The 21,977-nt window shown below is 42.2% G+C and overlaps 1 protein-coding gene across 2 annotated transcripts in view; it reads left to right on the top strand.

Annotated features, from left to right (window-relative positions):
• The window catches only part of DND1 (DND microRNA-mediated repression inhibitor 1), a 100,474-nt gene that overhangs the window by 6,110 nt on the left and 72,387 nt on the right, over nucleotides 1-21,977 (top strand). For both annotated transcript variants that reach the window (XM_085617802.1, XM_085617803.1), the window contains exons 2-3: nucleotides 12,463-12,580; nucleotides 12,970-13,431. In XM_085617802.1, the coding sequence (XP_085473928.1) occupies nucleotides 12,463-12,580; nucleotides 12,970-13,431 (580 nt within the window). The remainder of the gene's footprint in view (nucleotides 1-12,462; nucleotides 12,581-12,969; nucleotides 13,432-21,977) is intronic.

The raw sequence follows: 21,977 nt of genomic DNA, 5'->3' as shown, positions 1-21,977 counted from the left end.
CAAGGGACTCGCGTCTGAGCATACCCTGCCAACTTATGGCGAACAAAGGAAATGATGGACGGAGTGTTGAACATTGCAAGCACTCACCCCCAGTCAACTGATCTGGGTTTAATCCATCACCCGAGTGGGAAGGGTATGCTCAGACGTGGGTCCCTTGCTCTCCATGCCACTGGAAATCAAGCTATCCTGGCTGAAGAGGGGTGAAACCCCAAAACAGGTCCTAGGATGCTTGTTTCCAGTCCAGGGAGGACCTAGCTTGGCAGTTCGGGCTGGACTGTTCCCATGAGGCACAGGGTCAAGACTGATTTGCATAAGGCTGGGTTCAAACTGGAACGGCATGGTGAGGAAAAAAACGATGGATTTAGGCCCAGATCTCTGTACTTGGGTGAATGTATGACATTGTTCTGCAGTCTGTCCATCAATTGTTGTTTTTGCGTTCTTAAATACATGTCATCTAATTTAAAAATAAGACCTGCTCTGCACTTTTTATTAATCTGACATCCTTCTCTGTGAACTCTTATTTCTGTTTTTATTATTGCTTTCAAATCGGAAGGTAATTTTTCAACTGTCTTTTCTGAAAACAATGCTACAGCCATTTTAAAATGAACATCCTCATCAGGAATCTGAAAATTAACTTAATCCGGTTTACAGTAATCTGTGATGTTTAATTTGCAAAACAATTGTTTTCCTGAGTCGCAAACAATAAATTGGTAACTTTCCTCAAATGGGCATATTTGTGGTGCAAATAATTCTAAAATTGGGTTTGTAATTTCTTTGTTTAAAACTCCAACTAAGTCTCGACCTTCCACTGCTTTCACAATGGACTTGGTAAATTCAGAATTGTTAGGGTTAAAACTCTTATTTTCAAATACAGTAACCTGTTGAACTGCGTTCTGATTTTGTTTCTGGAAATAATTCACATTTGCTCTGGACAACTTATTTAAATTAATTTTAGCATTTTCCATATTTTGTGGGACCATTTGGGCGTGAAATTCTTGCCATTGGTACCCGTTTCTGAACTGACAATTGTATTTGCTTAGCTGGCACCTCTTGCACCTGCATTTCTCTCTGTTTTTGCACATTTCCTACTGCTGCATCATGTTTAAATTTAAATTTCTTCTTCCAATGCTCAAATCTGTCACATGGCAAAAGGACACTTTTTCCAGCAGTACAACATCCATACCTGAATTTGCACTAACCAAAACACCTTTATTTCCATCCTGTGGAACACCAAATCTTCCTTGAGCACTTTTTACCTCTGCTTGTGAAACATCACCCTGTACCACAATTTTATTCTCTGCAAACAGCTTATTCTGAAAACGTTTCTGTGCAAACCTGCTCTGTACCATCATAGGTTTTTCTTTAAACTCTTTTGGCTTCATTCCTTGTCCAGCACAATAGTAACCTTCATCCTTCAGAAGCCATTCTATCAGCTTTTGCTGTATGTGCACACTGATCTGATCAGAAAATATTAAACCAATAACCAATTGAGGCAGGCGCAAATAATCTTATGCTAGTGACATCAGGACATTCTCTACCACTGTGTTGCTGAAACATTAAACACACACATTCACAAAACTCATGAACCAATTTTAGCTCCTGTTTTGTTCTTTTAATCTATACCCAATTAACATATTTTGCTGGTACTCTGCCCTTCAGAAAAGTAATCACTGCTTCATTTTTCTCAACAGAAAATGATGGTGCATTCATGCAAACATTTTTCACTGTCTCCTCACTTGACCTTTGCACCGCAACTTTAGATTCAAACCATAATTCAGTTTGCATGGCAGTGTCAGAAATCATTTCCAAATTAATACACAACTCCTTTAAAATTTCGATAAATCCATCAACTTGTGGGTACTACAGCATAAGTTTGTGTCTCAATTTTGGGAATGTGTTCAGAAATTCTGCAAGTTCACTTTTGTTCCGTGGCACATGAACATGCACTTCTCCCACCATTTCTCTCCATGAGCAAGCAAAAGCTTCTCCCCCATTCTGCTTATTATTTTCCTCAACTAAATCTGGTGGTTTCTTTTTCTTATCCAGTTTCCTTGCTAGGTCTGGTGGTTTCTTTTTCTTCTCATGTTTTCTTGTGCACTGGTCTCCTACTTTCTCAAACCCATTGCATTAAAAAAATATATTTTGTTTCTGCAATGTGCAATTGCATTCCTGAAGAACACGTTGTCTCATTTGCCTCTTCATTCATATGTACCCTGAAGCTTTTCTGAAATGGAAAACTTCCTGAAACATTAATTTCATATTTTTGAGCCAAATCGGTCAGTCTACCATGTGTAGTTACTGCACATGTATTTGTTTCCTTACTCAGGGCAATTAATTCTTTTTCCTGACACTGGTTCATATTTTCATGATTTAAATAGCAAGGACAGCAAGGAGAACAGCGAGCGCCGCAAGGTGAAGCTTGCCAAAAAACGTGTTTAACTTTTTACTTGCATTGCGTGTTAACCAATTGATTACAAATTATGTTATATGGTGTGAGACCAGTCGCTGCTCCTTTTAAATCTTTTTAAAAACTGTAATCATGAATATGTAATAATTTGTGCTCACTCACCACCGCATTGACGCTAGTCACTCACGGGGCATCCCAGGGAGTTCCATCTTGCCCTGGTCCGTCACGGCTTGTTGTGCCGATTGAACGGAGGGGACGTGACTTCTCCCCCTGCACCTCCCCTCACTGCCTGCCCTGACCCGCATAAAATTAGATGGAGACACGGCCGCGCAGCGGGCGTGCCGGCAGTGTGCCGAAGGCGCGCCAAAGCCAAGCCCGTCTGCACCCGTCCGCTGCCGTACTGGTCCAGGGGCCAGAAACTCTGCCCTTTCTCTAAAATACTCCACTACGGAGCTGAGAGAGTTACATGGGAATCAGGAGATTGCTACCCACATCCGCCTCTGCTTAGCTGAAGCAGGTATTCTCAAATACAGAACCACCTTCCCTGAGGTTCTCTCCACTCACAAATCCGACACACCCATTACAGTACTTCCTCCCAACACCCTCAGTACTCGTGGACAAAGGGGACTCTCAGTTATATACCTAAACACACGATCTATGGTAAAATACCAACTCGAGATCTTCCAACTCTTACAGTTGGAAAGGCCTGACCTACTTCTCACGGAAACGTGGCTCACTGAAGAATCCATACCTGACATTCTGGCAGCCCTACCAGATAACTATTCTATCCTTCAAACTAACCGCCCCCCTGGGAAAGCGGGTGGTGGAGTAGCAGCCATCATCCTTAAGGACCATCAGTTTAAGACACTGGAGATTAAGGGTGTGCCCTCTGTTGACAGCCTAGTTTTTAAACTGGAATCCCCCCAGTCATCCTTCACCTGCGCTCTCTTCTATAGACCCCCCTGCTGCGTGCCCACTTTTCCCCAGGTCTTGGAAAAAATGATCTCCCATCTGGCGATTGTCCACGCCAGACTCCTTATCATAGGTGACTTCAATTACTGGCCTCTAGACGCTATGGAGAGCGTCGGCTCTATCGAACTTACGGATCTTCTGTCGGGTATGAACTGCACCCAGCAGGTGCAGGCACCCACCCATATCAAGGGACACATTTTGCCAACATGACTCCCTCGACCCTTTTGATCTCTCTGTGCACCTGGTTGGATCATCATCTTGTGTCCTTTACTCTTCCAGGTGTATAGCCCTATAAACCCAAACCGACTAAAAATCACAAGTCCAGGAACTGGAAAAACGCTAATATTAATCATTTCTGTTCTCGTCTTAATCCTACGGCCCCTATTGCCACAGTCAATCCACGTTCAGGCCACAAATCTTAAGTTATGGCTTGAATCAGCAAGTGAGTGCGTCGCCCCGCTTAAGTACACTAAAACTATCAGACCACATGACGCTCAGCGATGGTTCTCCGCGGACCTAAAAACTAAGCAGCTTGCACTAAGACAAGCGGAGCGTAGGTGGAGACTTCACTATTACTCAGTTGACAAAAACATCTACACTAATCTACTAAAAGAATATAAAACCTCCATTCTCCAAACCAAAATGGACTATTTCTCAAAGAAAGTCGTGGACTCTGCTAACAAAGCCAAAGATATCTTCTCCATAGTCAGCGAGCTATCTAAACCTGACAGAATAGTACTTAAGCTAATCCCCTCTCAACCCCTTTGTGACTCGCTCAACTCTTACTTTATGGACAAGATCACTGCCATTAAAGCCAGCATCTTGTCCTTTGGCACCCCTGCCAACTCTCCTAATACCAGGGACTTGTCACCCCTGATGACCCTGTTTCCCCAGATCCCCTTGGAAACCTTTCTGGGTCTACTAAAAAGAGTCGGTTCGGGGTCCCCAACAGATTGCTGCCCCCCTTATGTCCTCCAGGAGACTTTCTCCAGGTGCCCTGCCATCCTCTCTCTTCTAAACAAATCACTGGAAGAGGGCATAGTCCCTGACCTCTTTAAAACTGCGGAAATTATCCCCATCTTGAAGAAACCAGGTGCTGATCCCTCTACCCCTGCCAACTACCGCCCTATCTCGTTACTACCATACCTCGGAAAGGTCTTGGTGGCCTATGTCTCTACACAATTAAGTCCCTTTGTCGAACTGCATCATATCCTGGACCCCCACCAGTCCGGCTTTCGACCTTCTCACTCCACAGAATCTGTCATCTTGACAGTCATGGACAAGCTTAGAGGGAGGGCTGATAGAGGGCTTACCCAGGCCCTGGTTCTCCTGGATCTGTCAGCGGCTTTCAACACGGTCGATCATAACATCCTTCTGGACCGTGTAGCAGGGCCGGGCTCTAAATTGACTCTCCTCCTTTCTCAGCAACAGATTCCAATCGGTCCGCCTCGCCAACCTCTCGTCAAAGAAGATGAAACTTTCCTGCGGAGTTCCTCAGGGCTCTTCCCTCTCCCCGCTTCTTTTCAATCTCTACCTCCTCCCATTAATCTCATCTCTTCGGGACAGGAAAGTCGTAACATACAATTATGCGGATGACCTCCAGCTGGTTTTCAATATTGGTCTCCACCCTTCCTCGCTAACCCACTTCCAAGACACTATGATCTTCATTAGCGAATGGATGAATGGAAACCAACTGAAACTTAATCCTGACAAAACGGAGTTAATCCTCACGGGCGGACCTGCTAACCCATGGAACTCCAACTTTTTGCCATCCTCTTTAGGCAATCCCCCCTACCCCGGCCAGCTCTGCCAAGAGCCTTGGAATATTGGTCAGCAACGACCTTTCGATAAAAGCCCAGATCAGCTCGGTGGTCTCTGCCGGCTTCTTCCAACTACGCAGAATTAAGAAAATCAGTTGATTCCTGTCTCAGGAAGCCTTGGCTTTAGTAATCTTAGCTCTGGTCATCTCCCGACTTGACTATTCCAACTGCCTCTATGTAGGCATCCCGGCATACCAGCTTAAGACGCCTCCAACTTGTCCAGACCCGCGCTGCCAGACTGATTTTCCATCAGCCTAGATGGCACCGTATTCAGCCTCTAATCAAAGGCATTCACTGGCTGCCTGTGGCCATGTGGGGTCTTTTCAAATTGGGATGCACTATCTTCAAATCCCTGCAGGGGAACTGTCCAGCCTTCATCTCATCTAAAATCATACGTTATGTCCCCAACCGCTACCTCCGATCCACCCACCTGAATTTGCTAGTCACCCCCACATTTAAACGTAAAAAACTGGGCGGTGCTCGTTTTGGAGTATTGGCCCCGCAGTTCTGGAACTCACTCCCGCTGGAGTTAGGTCAACCACCTCCTATGTCTCATTCAGAAAACTACTGAAGACTTGGCTGTTTTCTCAGGCCTACGACAACTAGCCCTCTTCTCTTCCGCTGCCTCATGTTTCTCTCAGCGCCGAGAAACCGTTGGTGAACGTGCGCTTAATAAATTCCTTGTAACATAACAAGGACTGTTAATTTCTTCATTTCTTCATGCTCCAATGTTGAATTTAAAACACTAAGCTGTTTATCTTTTTCGGGGGGCTGGGTTAATTTGTTTCCCCATGCTTTCTTTCTTTTTTAATTACTTCTGCTTCCTCAAAGCAGGTTTGAAAAATCCCATCTCCAAATATATTTATTTTATCCTGGGCTGTGGCTGCTGTAAACACAATTTTTCCCCATCTTTCAATGCTCGGACTGTCTGGGGTAGTTTCTGTTCAATAATCTGTGCATTCTGAGTTTCTGAAATAAACCCTGACATATTTACTCCTTCTACAACTCTTTGAACCTTTTCAGTAGGGCCCATATTCATTTGAACAGTCACAATTTGTCTAGGCACTGTCTACATCTGCAGCTTGTAGATTTTTCACTGAATCAGTCGCATTTATAGCAGTAACACCTGGGGGTATCACTGTCCGTGCTAAATCAACAGGTAGTGGGTCAATCTGAAATGTCTGCACATTTCTCTCATTCTGTATTTCTCTCTGTTCAACAGAAGCAGTAGCCACTGTAGTACTTACTGATACACTATTTTCAGTATTTGTAATGGGAACCACATAAAGTGGCGGACATTATTTCACCCCCATATTCATTATTTATTTAAAGCTTTTTATCATCATTAATTCCCTTCTCCTGCATCTGGTGCTTCACCTTTTTATCCTCACTTGCTTTGTCTCTTGCTGTCTTTTCCCACATGCTTAAGGCCTCAAAATGTGCAGCTCTAGATGGTGTCTTTATTTCACATAACACTTCCCTTAATTTGTCATTAACTTGCAATTCAAAAGTACCATCTTTTGGATACCTCAAAGGACCCTCTTTTTCAGTAATCTTGCACCATTGGTGAACCCACATACATGAATTTTGTCCCATATTGGTAGACCTAAAATGCACAGGTGTTCCTTCAGGAGCATCCCCAATAAAAAACTAAATTTTCACTTTACCTCCTAACCGCTTCTTTATACAATTCCATTTCTGCAATATTTTAATGCAATTTATTTTCTCCAGTCCTGCCACAATTGACAGTCAGTCCAATTAACTCCTGCTACTGACTCCTTCTTTACAAACAGGGCTCACTACACACCCACTGTCTCGTCCAGTGCCAGCACGGCCCTTTGGGACGTCGGTTTTCCTCCTGCTACTAGCTCTCCCTTTACAAAATTTTATCGGCAAACCTTTCTTGCGTTCCTTTTAATCAAAATCTGTTAGTAACAACATAAAACATCACCATTATCTGTTTCGCTAAACCAAAGAAATAATTTTGACCTTTTACACAAGAATTCTGTTTTTCTAGTAGGCAGCGCTTACCTCTACCCTACCACAGAATTGTCGCATTTTGCAGATAAAGTAGCACTTCCCTCTACTTTACCCTTCTGACAAGCAGGAGCTAACCGTTTCCTTGGGGATAAAACACATGTGGAGACTACAATGCCCCTGAGAATTAAGGCCAGAGTTTCACGAGAAAACAGAGTGCTATTTCACTTACACACATTCATACGGAAAATGTAGTCCATTTGCACAAGAATTCTGTATTTCCAGTAGGCAGCGCTTACCTCTACCCTACCACAGAATAATTCAGTTTCGCAGATACAGTAGCACTTCCATCTACTTAACCCTTCTTACAAGCTTTGGGGAGACCCGTTAACTTTCCAGGGATAAGAGTAATCAGAGCTCACTGTCGACTCCTATTCTTAGGCTGAAATTTCACAGGTGGCCTTCTCTATCCATACACCACTTTCACACGGATATGTCCCCAACGATAACACACGACGGATGTTACCAACTTGAAACCAGACAATGGGCCACACATTTTTCCTCATCTACATACAGGGCAACCAGACCATGCACTGTGCGACTTCACTTGTCCCGGAAGTCATTAAACAATTGACAACATAAAACACAATACAAACTCAACATAAAGTGTTAGACATAAATCAATAAATCTGTCCTATGAAATTACCAATTTAATCAATAAAAAAAAAACAAGTCAAAATGAGCAAAATTTCATCCACAGTCAACCCTTTCTATTTTTCAACACCACAAAAACATACCTGCAAGCACATTAACAACATTTCACAACCCTAATACTCGCACCACTCCAGCAATCTCCTTCTTGTATCACCTTTCCAGTACTGCTTTGCCAGTCTTAGGTTCTGAGCATTGGAATCTGGACTTTCATCTAACTTGGGCAATTATTTTCTAGCCCTAGGCATTAAACTAACTATGCTCATTTTGGTGATGGCACTAACCTTAACTCTGCTACCAAAAACTGATCCAGCGGTAATTACCTGGTAATTTCCCTATTCAAAACCTCATTACCTATTGTTTACCGGTGTAAAGGGTGAAATGATGAACCTTTTGATGACCGTGTTTCACCAAACAGGAGACTTTACATAAATATTAAAATTAAATGCAAACCATATTTAAGGCAATAATGAGTGGTGAGTTATTTTAAAGGGTTTTATTTTTAAGTCAAAAGTTAAGGTTCTCGGACTCTTTATTCATTAGTCAAATATCAATTAGGTTACAGAATTGAAAAATAGGACAAATAGGATTAATACAGAACATATTAGTCTGCATATAAGCATCACATATAGGATGGGAAATGTGGTGCAAATTGTCAGTCAAAACTCTTAAAGAGTTTCTAAGAAAAAGAGTAAGTCTTGCAAGGTTAATTAATAATAGCAAAAATCTCCGATAAAGAGAAATAAATACATAGGACAAATACATATTTTCAAAAGCAGTTAGTTAAAGCATGACATTTAAAGTTTAGCACCTAAAATCGAAATCTGTTCTAATCCTTTCAGCTCACTCTCTGCCTCGCTGTGCTAGTCTGTGTCTCGGGCTGCAAAATAGCCCCCACAGATGCAGCCCCTCCTTCTCTCTCCTCCCCGTCTGTGTCCAGCAGAGAAACTGGGCCTGGCCCTCAGAAAAAATGAGCAAAAAGAGGCACCCCTCCCACTTCTAAGCCATATTTCAAGCAAAAGTTCACGTGCTCGGTCCTCATTGCTGATCTAATCAGAACGTCAAGGCACATTCTCTCCCCATGGGCTGACTGGATATGTCATTAATCGGGCGTGTTCTTGTTCAAATTTTAGTCTTGTGATTATGAAAAAAAAATATGTGCTCTTCACTCCACGCTTTCAGGCTACAAAAATATGCAACATAGTGAAGGTCGAAGAGACAGAAATAGGAGGGCGTGATTTATTAACAAAGCCCTTTCATTGAAAGTTGGTAGGGAAGAGGAGCACATTCCATTCTAATGTTCAAGGGAAAAAACTGCAGTAAGCGGAGTTCACTAAAGCAAACTGAAATCACGTGGTTTTCTACACTGTGAAATACAATTCAGCACATTTCTGCTCTTGCAAAAATACATGATACCATTTTGAAAGTGCAAATACATTTTCTAAATTAATGTGCGTCCTATAGTGAGATTACATATTGATTAATTGCATATAAACATGGCTGTTCAACTAATTGAGCATGTTTTCACATGAAAGCACCTCCAAACTGAAGCATTCTGATCAGACCTTATGTTTGCATCTTGCTTGCACCACAATCTGCGTGCCTTTTGTCATACAATAATGCATACATTTTATAGGTGAAATCTAAGCTCCATCATAACTAGGGCTCCCGGTTTTCCGTTTTTACGGATTTATACATATAAATACAGACGGAAATCTATATTTCCTTTGTCTGTATTTATATTTATAAACTGAAAAATACTAGCAAATTTGGCCACGCTGCCGTCGGGTATTTTGCTACCGACGGGGCACTTGGAATGGAAGATAAGGCGCTTGTACCCGTGGCAGACTGTGCTGGATGAAGGAAGGCACCCGGCACGGAGCGAGACAGGGAGAGTTGAATGAATGATGAACAGGACGGCTTCCGTGCTGGCAGCGCGGAGTGGGGGTGCCCTGTGTTCAGTGACTCGCGGGTCACGGTGTCTCGTGCTGGCGAGGACTTTGGAGAGCAGGGCACCGGGTAGAAACAAAAAAACATAGACAGACGGAAGCAAAGTGTGGCTAATGGACTTGGGATGCCTGCTGTAGTAGAAGCTTCCCACACTTGCAGGGAGGTAGTATGCTTCCCACACTTGCGCTCCTAGCTGCGCTCGAAGAAAATTCATGTCACTCTGTCAATTAAAGCCTAAATTGCTCCCACGCCGCCTTTCCATTTCATCATTAGCCATTTGCCACATTTACATTTTCTACAGGTGTCAGGCTTCCTGACGAGGGTCGTTGTTTAGATTGCTGTCCTCCAGGTTCACGGCACCCATCCCGTTTCCTTTCAGACCAGGCATCTGAGGGCTGTGTTTCTTTTCTTTTGCAAACAGCACCGCAACTGTTTCTGTTTAAAAAAAAAAAAAATATGGGCACGTAGCTCCCACCCGTGTCCCGTGTAAAAGGCAACTCTCACAGGGGGTAGACACTGCCCGCAGTCTGGTAAAAAGGGGTGAAATAAACAACAAAACCTCGTTAACATGTGAATGGTCTTTTTAAAGACCTGTGAAGTACTCGGGTGCAGCTTGTCAGCTTTGTTATCTCGCACACCAAGAAACTCCATCTGATTTGAAGCACAATCTTTTGGAGCTGTTGCGTCGCCTTTAGGAGTAAGGGATACATAGTCAAGCAGGAAGGAGAGTGAAAACGACAAAGCAGCACAGCCCACTAATTAGCGATCCAAGATCTATCATTTTTTTGTCCTAAATTTTTTATTTGTTTTCTAGTACAATATAGACTATATTGTACTAGAAAACAAATAAAATTGTCAATTTAAATAAATGTGGAAAAATACTAGCTGTAGCGTCGTCTTTTGCTTGTGGCAAAAATAAATGTGGATAAATACAGAAAAAATGCCCAGAGAATAAATATGGATAAATACAGACGGAAATGGCAAAAAAATAAATACCATAAAACCGGGAGCCCTAATCATAACCATTCATAAAAATATTGAAACACGCCTTTTCCGGCCGAACACTATCTGGTGTGCATTTTTTTCTGAATTCAGCTGTAGACATTATCTTTCGCACACATTAAATAATTATTTGAATGACCTCTGACTTTTTGTGCAATATGCCGGTGTTTGTTGTCTGAAGTCTGTGTAGCTGCGAGCGAGTACGGGTGATGGGGGTCGTGATGTGAGCGTGGAATTTGAAGGAAGCAAGGTTAGTCGAAGCACATTTTAAACTTTATTTCTGATTTTAATTTATGTCCATGATTTCAGGGATGGGCACACGCTTGCTTGAATTTAGTTGCAGTGATGGCCGCCTGCGGCCCAAGAGCAGCTGCATTTCCCCATAGGCGCCGGATGTCTGGTTTGCTTCTCTCTGCGGGTCGCATCAGGCTTGTGGGGTCCGGCTCTGCTACAGTCAGGGGTCATGGTGCTCCCCCTGTGTCCTCAAATTAACAACCAGGCCTCCGCAGTGGAAGTCAGGCGGCCACAGTGTTCTGTGGGTCTGTCAGTCGTGGTAGGCCCGGCAGGGTTGGGTCGGTGTAAGTCGAGGAGCGAGCGCACTGGATGCACTAGCAGGCTGGCCTCGGATTATTCTGAATTCAACTGCCGCCTTGACGTCATCGTATGCCGCCCGCAGTGAAGCGCACACCACGCGGTGCCGGTCTGTGCCACTGACTCGACAAGTGTTGTAATACAATGCTTGACAGTCAGCCATAGGTGCTAATATGCGTGACCTAGCATTTCAGTGCGGTGATGCGGACCACCACATCTGCATGGCACTTGGTAGCCCTGCTAACAACCATTGTTAAAGCAAGTAGTCCTGACTAGTATGTAGGTATGATGTTACTACTTGTATCATATCTAGATGCAAGTACAGAAACGGCAAAATAAAAATTGGACGGCATACTATGCTAAGCATAGATTTGTAGCTTGCTAAGCCGTGCCCTTAATTACATTGGCCACGCCTCTTACAGAGACCCTTCAGTGTTTTCATCCCACTTACATCTCAAAAGTGTAATAGGCCCGATAATGTTCTTAGACCGCTTGCAAGTGTAATGAAAAGCGACTAAGCAATTTGTCGGGAGCGTTTGCAATTAGCCATAGCATAGCCTGTTGCAAAAAATATTTGATTTGGTTTAATTGAAAAAATCTGGAGCGGTCTCGAGCATGGAGAGGGTTAATCTGTTTTTAAATATTAACGAATCCTTGTAAACTGATCTTTGTAACCCGGAAATCCATTTACAAACGAAGCATGGTTTTTATACAAGAAGTACTGAGTATTTTAAAACTGACCACTGTCGTCTGTACTAGACCTCCTATTTACGCCCTTTTTTAAAGAAATGTTTAAATATATTGAGCCTTAGCATCTAGCGCTTGTGCATAGTATCGCAAATTCACATGGTAAGAACTGATATAGAGATTTAAACTATTTAATTGAGTACCAAAGACCTTGGAGTTGATTATAGCGCACCTCCTTAATCTATTCAGTCTGCATCCTTCTGTTAAAGCATTTCTTCTCTCAAAGGTATTTATCCAAAGGCGTGTACTTTTCTTGAGCAATATAATTACAATGTTTGTTCTTAGATGTGGATCAATGCTGTAAACCCTGTAAACAAGGCAACGCTGATGGCCTGGGTTAAAGAAACGGGAACCTCCCTGGTGCAGGTGAACGGTCAGCGGAAGTACGGCGGACCTCCCCCGGGTGCGTAGAGGATTATTTTACTTAAACGTTGGTTAGTGAATGTTAATGCAGAGATGCACGTATAATAAACGGGCGACCTGCTTCTCCTGGCACGGCTGTCTCCTAATTTAGACTTTCAATCCTCCGCTCTAAATCAATAACTGTTATTTTCACATCTGGCTGCGCTATTATTTGTAGTGCCGTGAAGATTTTTTTTTTTAAAAATGGCATCCATCACTGTAAACTTCTCCAGGCTAGATGTACTTGTGACTTTTCGCGACAAGAGAACTTTTGTAACTGCCAGAATAAGTGCTGCTTTACATTTCAGCACTAATTATTCTGTTAATGTTACGGCTGTCCCTTTTTTTTTACTTTTTTTTTTTTTTTTTTTTTTTGTCCTCTCTCGACAGAATGGGCAGGTGCCCCCCCTCCCTCCGGCTCCGAGGTGTTCATTGGCAAGCTGCCTCAAGACATCTACGAAGACAAATTGATCCCCCTCTTTCAGAGCGTTGGCAAACTGTATGAATTCCGCCTGATGATGACCTTCAGCGGCCTGAATCGGGGCTTTGCCTACGCCAGGTACACCAGCCGGCGAAACGCCCAGTCTGCCATTGCTGCGCTGAACGGCTACGAAGTGCAGAAAGACCACCGCATTGTCGTGTGTCGGAGCACCGAGAAGTGCGAGCTGTGTGTAGACTGTGTGCCCTGCCGCCTGGAGCAGGGGGAGCTGAAAATGGCACTGCAGCAGCTGACTTCAGGAATTGAGGACATCGCTTTGTACCCAAGCCCCACCAAGAAACGTGAACTTCTGGCTGTGGTCAAATATAACTCTCACCGAGCAGCAGCAATGGCCAAAAAAGTCTTAGTGGAAGGTATGTATGTTTAAAGGCGCATGAGTTGTAATATCTATATGTGCCCCCCTTTACCTTGCCATTAAATTGCTTGACATCTGTTGTAGAATCGCTAGAAATGGTTGTGAACTTAGTAATGGTTGCCACAAGGTTGACACTCTGAAGTATAACTGTCATTCAAATTGCAGTACCACCACAGCATGCCCGTGTTCTAGTGTGAATGAATATATGAATAAACAACTACTGCCTGAACAACAACTTCATTAATCATGAAGGCTAAACCACGAGTAATCCGAAACCACTACATTGTCAACGAGTTCCTTAACCACGAAAATACTCTACCAAAAACGTAAAGCATTCTCTAACAATTTCCGCAAGAACCTCAAAATATCTGTTTCCGAGAAGTAACATTACCCTCGATTACATTTATTAGATTGAGATATTCAGGCCCTTTCTATTCAACACAGTACCTGTCTAAATCAGTATATTTCATTGACAAGTACTGACTGTGGTATCATTTCCTTGTCATGTGGGTTGAACCTTCTCATTGCCAAAATTAAATTGGATTACCTCGATCCGGGTGCGGCAAGTTGCTAAATGGTTTCGTTTTTCTCTGCACCTACTGCTCGCCACTACCTCTTCTCTGTGTGCTCGGTAACCGTCCACCAACCTTTCGTTCACTGTGCCTGGGCTAGGCTTTGTTCATCAGACTCCGGTGCTTGTTTGCTGCAGAACCACCCCTGTCATTCACCTTTAGCTATTTGGACGGCGATTGTTAACAACTCCCTCTTTTCCAATTGAATACCTTGTTAAATCCTAACACTGCAAAACTGGATAAAATGGAAAATTCTCACTTTGTCCCAAATATTTTTGTTGTTGGTCTCAAAAGGAATCGTTCAAAGGCGATTCTGTTAAACATGTGTTTTCACCCATGAACATTTAATTAAAAAATAATTTTACATAATTTTTTTCATGTCAAGTTGAATTTTTTAGTACTCGCATGTCATACCCCAAGAGTTTTGATCAGCTTTAAGATAACCTTGAGAGCATGGTGTCCAGTGTGCATTTTTCAGCACAATCTATCGCAATATGGGTGCTATCAAAACTTTGCTGTCATGGGCCAATGCTTGACCACTACCTAATATGTGCACGCATTGTGTGTTCATCTTCAGCAAAAAAATCTGGGAAGGCAGACCATTGTAAATATAAATGGCCATTCACAAGGTCTTTTTTTTTCTTCATGGTTTAGGAAAGTCGTTCGAGTAAGTCGTAGTTAAGGATGTCGTTGTTTAGGATTCGTTGTTCAGGTCAGTTGTTTTTAAACCTTCGTTATTAAGGCTGTTTCCCAGTGTGAATGGCTGCACATGAATGAAACCGCCTTTGGGGAACAAGCGTATTTGTAAAATGCAGTGTTAGGTGCAAGTGCTCCGAAGTTCAACTTGCTGTGTTAAGTGTGTGAGGCTGTAGTCTAATTAATGTTATGACGTGGTGTATTGTGTTACGATAACGAGCCGATTTGTTCACGCCATGCTATAGGAAGTAATGTGAAATGCTTTGTTCACGTTTCCAACTTAGGATAGTCCCATGGGACAACTGGGTATCTTCAACAAGTTCAAGCTCTGATTTGTGTGCCTTTTAACAGTTCTCTTCTCCCCCCCCCCCCCTCTTAGAATTGGAGGCGGTTCGGAAAGCAGGATGGTCCCTTTCAGACTGAACTGCTTTCGTGCCGAGCCAGAGATTCCTGTATAGCGAAGGGTGGCTTCCTATATTTTCAAGGGATATATGCACTTTTCTCACTCACCGCCACCACCATTCACACCTGGACAACCTACAAGTTAAAATACTTTGTGTGATCAACACGCCCCGTTCTAGATGTGGTGAAGGGCTGTCGACTGAATATCGCTTAGTAAACCAGCATTTCTCACGCACCATTGGGCATTGTTTACGTAACTCCCGTCCTAAGTCATTGTGGAAATCAAGCCAACTTTTTCTGCAGGCTAAGACGAAGAACCGATGTTTCTTTTAAAGCATTTCTTCCTGTAGATACAAATTACCACTCTCGCCATTCAGTTGCTAACTGGCTTCAAATTTTAACCCCATCTCTGTAGACCATCTGATTTAAAATAGACTGCCATTTATACACCCTTGCTAACTTGGTCAATGGCTCGTCGGTTTATTGGTACTCATTATCACTAACTTCTCCATAGATCTATTTTAATTGGATTCCCCTTTCCACTAGTCTTTGCTATGCGTAGCGCTCAAACTCCTCGGCAGATAAAGCTCAATCTCCGCAAGGACCCACACTGGGCACAGAGAGCATTGTGCTACCTACCTTAACTTTACTGTGACCTTTGGGATCAGGCGCCAAAGAACTCTGATAAACTAGGGTACAAGTGTCACAGAATGCTCCACGTTATCTTCCATATTTGGTTGCATCATTTTGTAAAAAAAAAAGCTCAATAATTTAATTGGCATTTGACTACTGAAATGCGATTGACACACTACTGAACAGTGGATGAGGAGAGCAGGCTGAAAGTCCGTTTAAGAATACACCCAGGCTCGCTCTTGCATACCCGGTCGCGCTCACACGCTCTCTCTCTCTCTCTCTCTCTCTCTCTCTCTCTCTCTCTCTCTCTCTCTCTCTCTCTCTCTCTCTCTCTCTCTCTCTCTCTCTCTCTCTCTCACACACTCTCACTCTGTCACACACACACACTCTCCTCCTGCACGCTGACACACACGCTCTTGCAGGCTGTCCCACACACATTCTGGCTCTCGCATGCTGTCGCATACCCACATGGTGGGGGCCATGGGTATATGTTTTGTTAGGGTGGAGATAGTGTGGTTCTGGTGTCTGGTGCTTGTCCTCTGCACAGCTGTAGGCGTTTTGTCTTCGTCCAGCTACCTGGGCTTAAACTTTTGGGTTCACTAACATGACATTGTAGTGCTGTGGAGGTTTATTGGCTAACTGGATGATTTGTGTGTTTTTTCGTTTTCTCTTTTGTCTCTGGCGGTGAGGCTTGGACAGTCATTGGCCTGCATGAAGTTTTGGTTTGGCAGTGCAGCTGACGTCTGTTCTTTTGACGTGGGCCGATTGTCGTTCTGCAGTTCTTGCCTTCGCGGAGGTGCTTGTCCATGCAGATGTTATTGGTGTGGTGCTTCGCATTGCCATGCAGCAGTCCTTTAGACCCGGACCTATTTGCATTGCCAATGCTTGTTAGCCATGTCATCCAACTAGCAGGCGCACACAACCACTACTTAAACTTACTAATTCCCTCTCAAATTTTCAAATCGTCCTCTTATTTCCTACCCTAATGAAGTCTACTAAGCACACAAGAAATCCAGAGCACAAACCTAACACAACTAATGCATTCCCCCAATTTTCTTTCTTTTACTACTCTACTAATAACCTTACGTCGCAGCATAGTATACTCAAAGCGCTTCAGTGCCCCGTATGGCGTAGTTGGCGCTTAATAAATACCACTTATTATTGCAATAGTTGGTCCCTCCATGCCACTTACCAGTGGCCCTGCCTGTTGATTTTCCACATTTGTTCCATCAATTAAGCCACTGATAACTGCTTTATGGCTGTCATTATGTATTACCTCAATATAATTGTAATTCATTGTATTGATTATTTTGACACGTTTTTCCACAAAACAATTTAGACATATGCATGGGAGAGAAGGTTTGTGTTCTGATCCTTAATTGGGGAAAAACGGACCCAAGAATCCAGGACATACACAGTGAGGAAAATTGCAGGGGAGAATCATTAAAGGGCTTTCCTGTGGGCTCGGTCATAGTGCCCAAGCCACTGATAAGGAGATTGAGTACTTTCCAAGGTCACTCTGTCCTGATGGGAGACTTTGACTCTTCCTTCAAAACGCAGTCTCTCACCCCCCACCCTCCAAACACCATTTACCTTTTCTAAACAGTAGCTTTTGTTGGTGTTGTCACTTTTCCAATAGCACACTTGATGCAATCTTGCTTTCAAGTGAGGGACACTGCCTTATGGAGGAGCCTGCAAGTCCCCCTGATACACTGAGGGTTAGAGCTCATGTGCTGTGCTCAGAACATTTAATCTTGTTTTTTAAACTGCAGTCCTTATTTTAACTAACCCCACTGTTAGTATTGCGCAATTTAAGTAAACTAGCATTGTCTATGCCATATGGTCTGCCTTATGAAAGTGCCTTTTTTGCGTCCGTGATGAGTTAATCACGCTGTGGTAGGGTCCAGGGAGCACATACACAAGTAAATAGTGTAAATAAGAAGCTTTTTAATTGGAGCATCCAAGCTCCTTCACAGCAAGATCCAACTGACCAATCTAGAATCTTAAAACTTGGAATGTCCTATGAACGACAGCAAACCTCAACCAATAGGACGCAGGATAATTACATTACCATTAAATAGGTTCATACAAGTAAGCATAAATGTTACCAAATGCAACATGAATAAGCAGCACACAGTAAATCTGCCACGTGTTTGTGTTATTTTTTTTTTTTTAAATTGATGAGTGCTCTAAACAGCTAACTGAGTACCCTTCACTAATGTCTTGTTAAATCTTTCCACCAAACCATTCATGTTTGGTGAATATAAAGCAATTTAAATAAGCCCACTTCCTACACTTAAAAATCATTCATTTTGCTAGATGAAAAATGTGTTCAATTATCTGAAACAATAGTGTTCGATAAAACTTCTCTCCTGAAGGTGTCTAGAAGAAAAGCAATAGCTGCTTCAGCATTGGGTTGTCAAATTCATTTAAATTCCACTCACTTTGAGAAATAATGAATACTAAAATAAAGCTTCCCAGGTCCAATCTTTTCATAAGCTCCCGGCAAATCAATAGCCAGTTTTGACAAACGTATCTCTGGAATCGCCTTTTGCAAAGAGAAGATTGTTGTCTTCAACACTATTACAGAATTTAAGCCTAAAAGACATTTTTCTACAAATGTAATTATATCGCCATCGATGTAAGGCCACCAGAACCATTGCCTAACTTTTTTTATGGTGCTTAGTTGGACCTAAATGAGCAATGGAAATATGTTTTTTTTCCTAATTCCTGCAGGTGGAACAAAGCACCTTAACAATCACACCGTTTTCCAAAAATAAGTCCTCTGACTTTCCAAAACACTTGAAAGTTCTTTGGGTGAGTGTTTCTCCAAAGGCTGTACTTCACAACTCCTTAATCGCTTTTCAAGTATTATCTGTGGAACTAGCCAACAGCCATTCGTTATTTGAGACAACTTCCTTTACAGACCACTCTACACCTTGAACTGTGGCCACAACACATTGTTCCTGTGGCTGTTAGTTAGAAAGCTGAATTTCACCTGTACCTATATAAACGGTCATCTCTTATGTTTTTGATGCCTGGTGAATACATACCCATAAAAGTGCACTCGTATAATTTGGCCAGTAACCTAACCAATGTAGAAAATGCTTTGCCCATTCCATGTTTTGACAATAATGAAATTAAACGTTTGTGGTCAGTTTCCAAGTAAAAAGGCTTACCCCACGAGTACATTTTAAAATGTGTTACTGACCAACTACACCCTAATGCCTCCCATTCAATGGTGGAATACCTAGATTTAAAAGTGTCAACGGTCTGGATGCAAAAGCAATGGTGGATTAAACTCCATCTTTAATTTGACTAAAAACCACACCAAGACCAATGGCCCGGACATCCACGTGATCACATTAACCGCATTTTGTGCGAAAGAAACGAGGGTTTGGATTGAAGGATTTTCTTTTTCAAACTGTTAAAAGTTGACGTGGGTTCCACATCCCACTCAAACTTTGTTCCCTTCTTGAGAAATACTGCAGAGGATGCACAATATTTGCAAAGTTTTTAACCAGCCTAGCGTAATACTCAGAATAACCTAATTATAATTTGATTTTTTTTTTGTCAACAGGCCTTTCTTGAGATCAATAGTTGTAAAGTGCTTTGATCCTCCAACCAAAATCTGCTGTTAACTGATCTTGATGAAGATGATTGCATCCAAATGCATAAAGCCCTGCATGCTCTGACCATGCGGTGTGCCAGTCACCGTATATACAAGTAATCTGCATCCGAAATTATGTACACTGCTCGCGGCAGTTTTTTTTTTGTTGTTGTCCCAGTTTGTATATTGAAGAATGGGAATTCTCCTTATCGCTTGTAATTGCGCCGTGCGTCATCACGGAAACAGCAGTCTAATTTTTATTTAAAGGAAGTGGAGCTTGATGCAAGTAAAAAAATATATATATATATTTGCCAGACTGCGTAATTAAACAACGATGCTCTTTTCAAGAGGAAGTCTATCCTTTTGCTAAACAAAGGCTTTGCTCTCTACAGAAATTTGAGCATTCACGCTTCAAACAGCTGTTCTGACCCGCACATGATTTCCAGCAATCGCCGATAGGCACCAGACTAGCACATGGCACAACCTTTTCTCATGCTTTCCCACAAGGTGTCAAAAACCAGCCAATAGCGATTTCACTGCCATGCCACACCCTCCAAGACTGGGAAGATCTCTCCTCACATCGATCCCCCCGATGAGTGGACAATTTGATATTGAGGTTAATGCCACAAACTCTTTTCGTCCGATGCTTAGATGCTCCCTCTCCGTTCCTGCTACTCATTGCCTAAATATGTGGTAGGGTCAAGGAAGCACATACACACGTAAATATTGTAAATAAGTTGTTTATTGGCGCATCACAGGAAGATCCAACTGACCACCCTGGATGGACTCCTAAAACTTTGTATGTTCTATAAAGCTCAACCAATAGGACACAGGATAATTATGACTATTGGACAGGTTCATACAAGTAAGCATGAATGTTAGTTACCAAATACAGAACTTACAAACTGCCCTCTATAGCTTACTACGTACATATGCACTCTAGCTCATCCTTCCGCTCATGCATCTGTTAATCAATTCACGGACACATTCTTTCATTCACCCTCTGACACAACTGCAATAAAAAACAAATTCAACAACCTATGAAAGCTAAATCAAAGGAATACCAGTAGGAAAAAGTAAACCTGCTGCCATCTATACACTATAATCATAGACTTATAATAACAAAACTAAACCTAGCGGATATCCATCTTGTAACGGTGTTGTAAATAGTTTGCTTTAAAGTTAGAACATGGCTGTCACATTTACAACCAAGGTGTTTGCCATCCTTGAAAAGTAAAACCTTCATACGCTAGGGACAGCCACATTGCATAAAGGTCTACTGATTTAGAGCAAGTGGCCACGTGGGATGCGCTCCACTGCAGATAAGAATGGCAAGCAACCCATTAGCCCTGCTTGGTATTATCCTCTTAAACATTAGAATAAAAAGAGAAGGGGAAGTATCAAAAGGGAAATTTTATCATAACTTTTCACTTTAAACTATTGGGCGTTTACCCTTTATCCTAGGCTTGTCACAATAACCAACGTCGACTACTGAGTTGATTCATAAGCCTTCCTGCAAATACATGAATACCCTAATAAAATTACAAATCTGTACAAAATACAGTTGTCAAAATAATATAAAATTCCTACTAATAAAGCCTAATAAGGATTACTATAGTGCAATTCGTCTCTTCACATGATTTGTTCGGGTCACTAATACCAAAATCCTGGCCTACTATTAATCAGCGAAATTCCATGTACCAAAATCCCCATTTACATGCTTAAGCACAGTGTAATAAAAACTCGCCCTTAAAGTCTGTTGCCTTAAGCACAATGCTTTTCACAACAATTAAGACCTACTGGCTTTGCCATTACTTTTAATAATCCGACAAGACCTATGGCATTCTGCCCCTTTCCCTGCTCGCCAATCAAGCCTATAGCTATTAACATTAACCATAACAAACTCTGGCAGACGGTACTTCAGCGTAAGCTTTCCTAATTCAATGAACTTTAATATGATTTGGAATTCTGAAGAGTTCCACATAAAACGTACAAGGAGAGCTCCAATATACCGAATCATACAGTTCTTATTAACAGAGTAAGATACATTCGAGGACCTAACTATTGTTATTTTTGTTATACAGTACAAAATTCATAGCATCATTAGGCAAAACTAAAAATAACTCCACATATAATAAACATATGGGATGTATAAAGTTGCAAGTGCACATATAGAAACAATTAAACAAATCAATTACAATACAGTGCATAGTCAGTACAAATGGCTTTATACCTTTTAAATACTCTTCACTTCAACTGTACAATTCAAAGTGTCCTAAAATACTACTTATAATGTGCAGAGTATGTTACCCAGAGAGGACCATGTTCAACATACCAAAGCTAAACGCAACCTAATAATCCTCTAAAAATTGTTTTAAAAAGCACATTTTTTTAATACCTACTGGTTCAGAGGGAGGGGGTTAAAGGCAGTTCCAGGCCGCCTCTGCAGTAGTGGTAGTTTATTTTAAGACCAGTGTTTCTAAAGTAAAACATGTCCTAATGTCTGTCGTGGGGGGACAGACCAGACCTGATTTAAATCCTGCACCCGGTTTCCACACAGGTCACAAAGTCTGTCCTCCCTGGGTAATCCCTACCATGCCCCTGTTAATATTGGCATGGGGAGCACATTCA

The sequence above is a fragment of the Triturus cristatus genome, chromosome 7 (assembly GCF_964204655.1).
Source record: "Triturus cristatus chromosome 7, aTriCri1.1, whole genome shotgun sequence".
Taxonomy (NCBI): Eukaryota; Metazoa; Chordata; class Amphibia; order Caudata; family Salamandridae; genus Triturus; species Triturus cristatus.
Note: the sequence above shows the minus strand (reverse complement) of the source record. Positions and strands in the feature narration are given on the sequence as shown.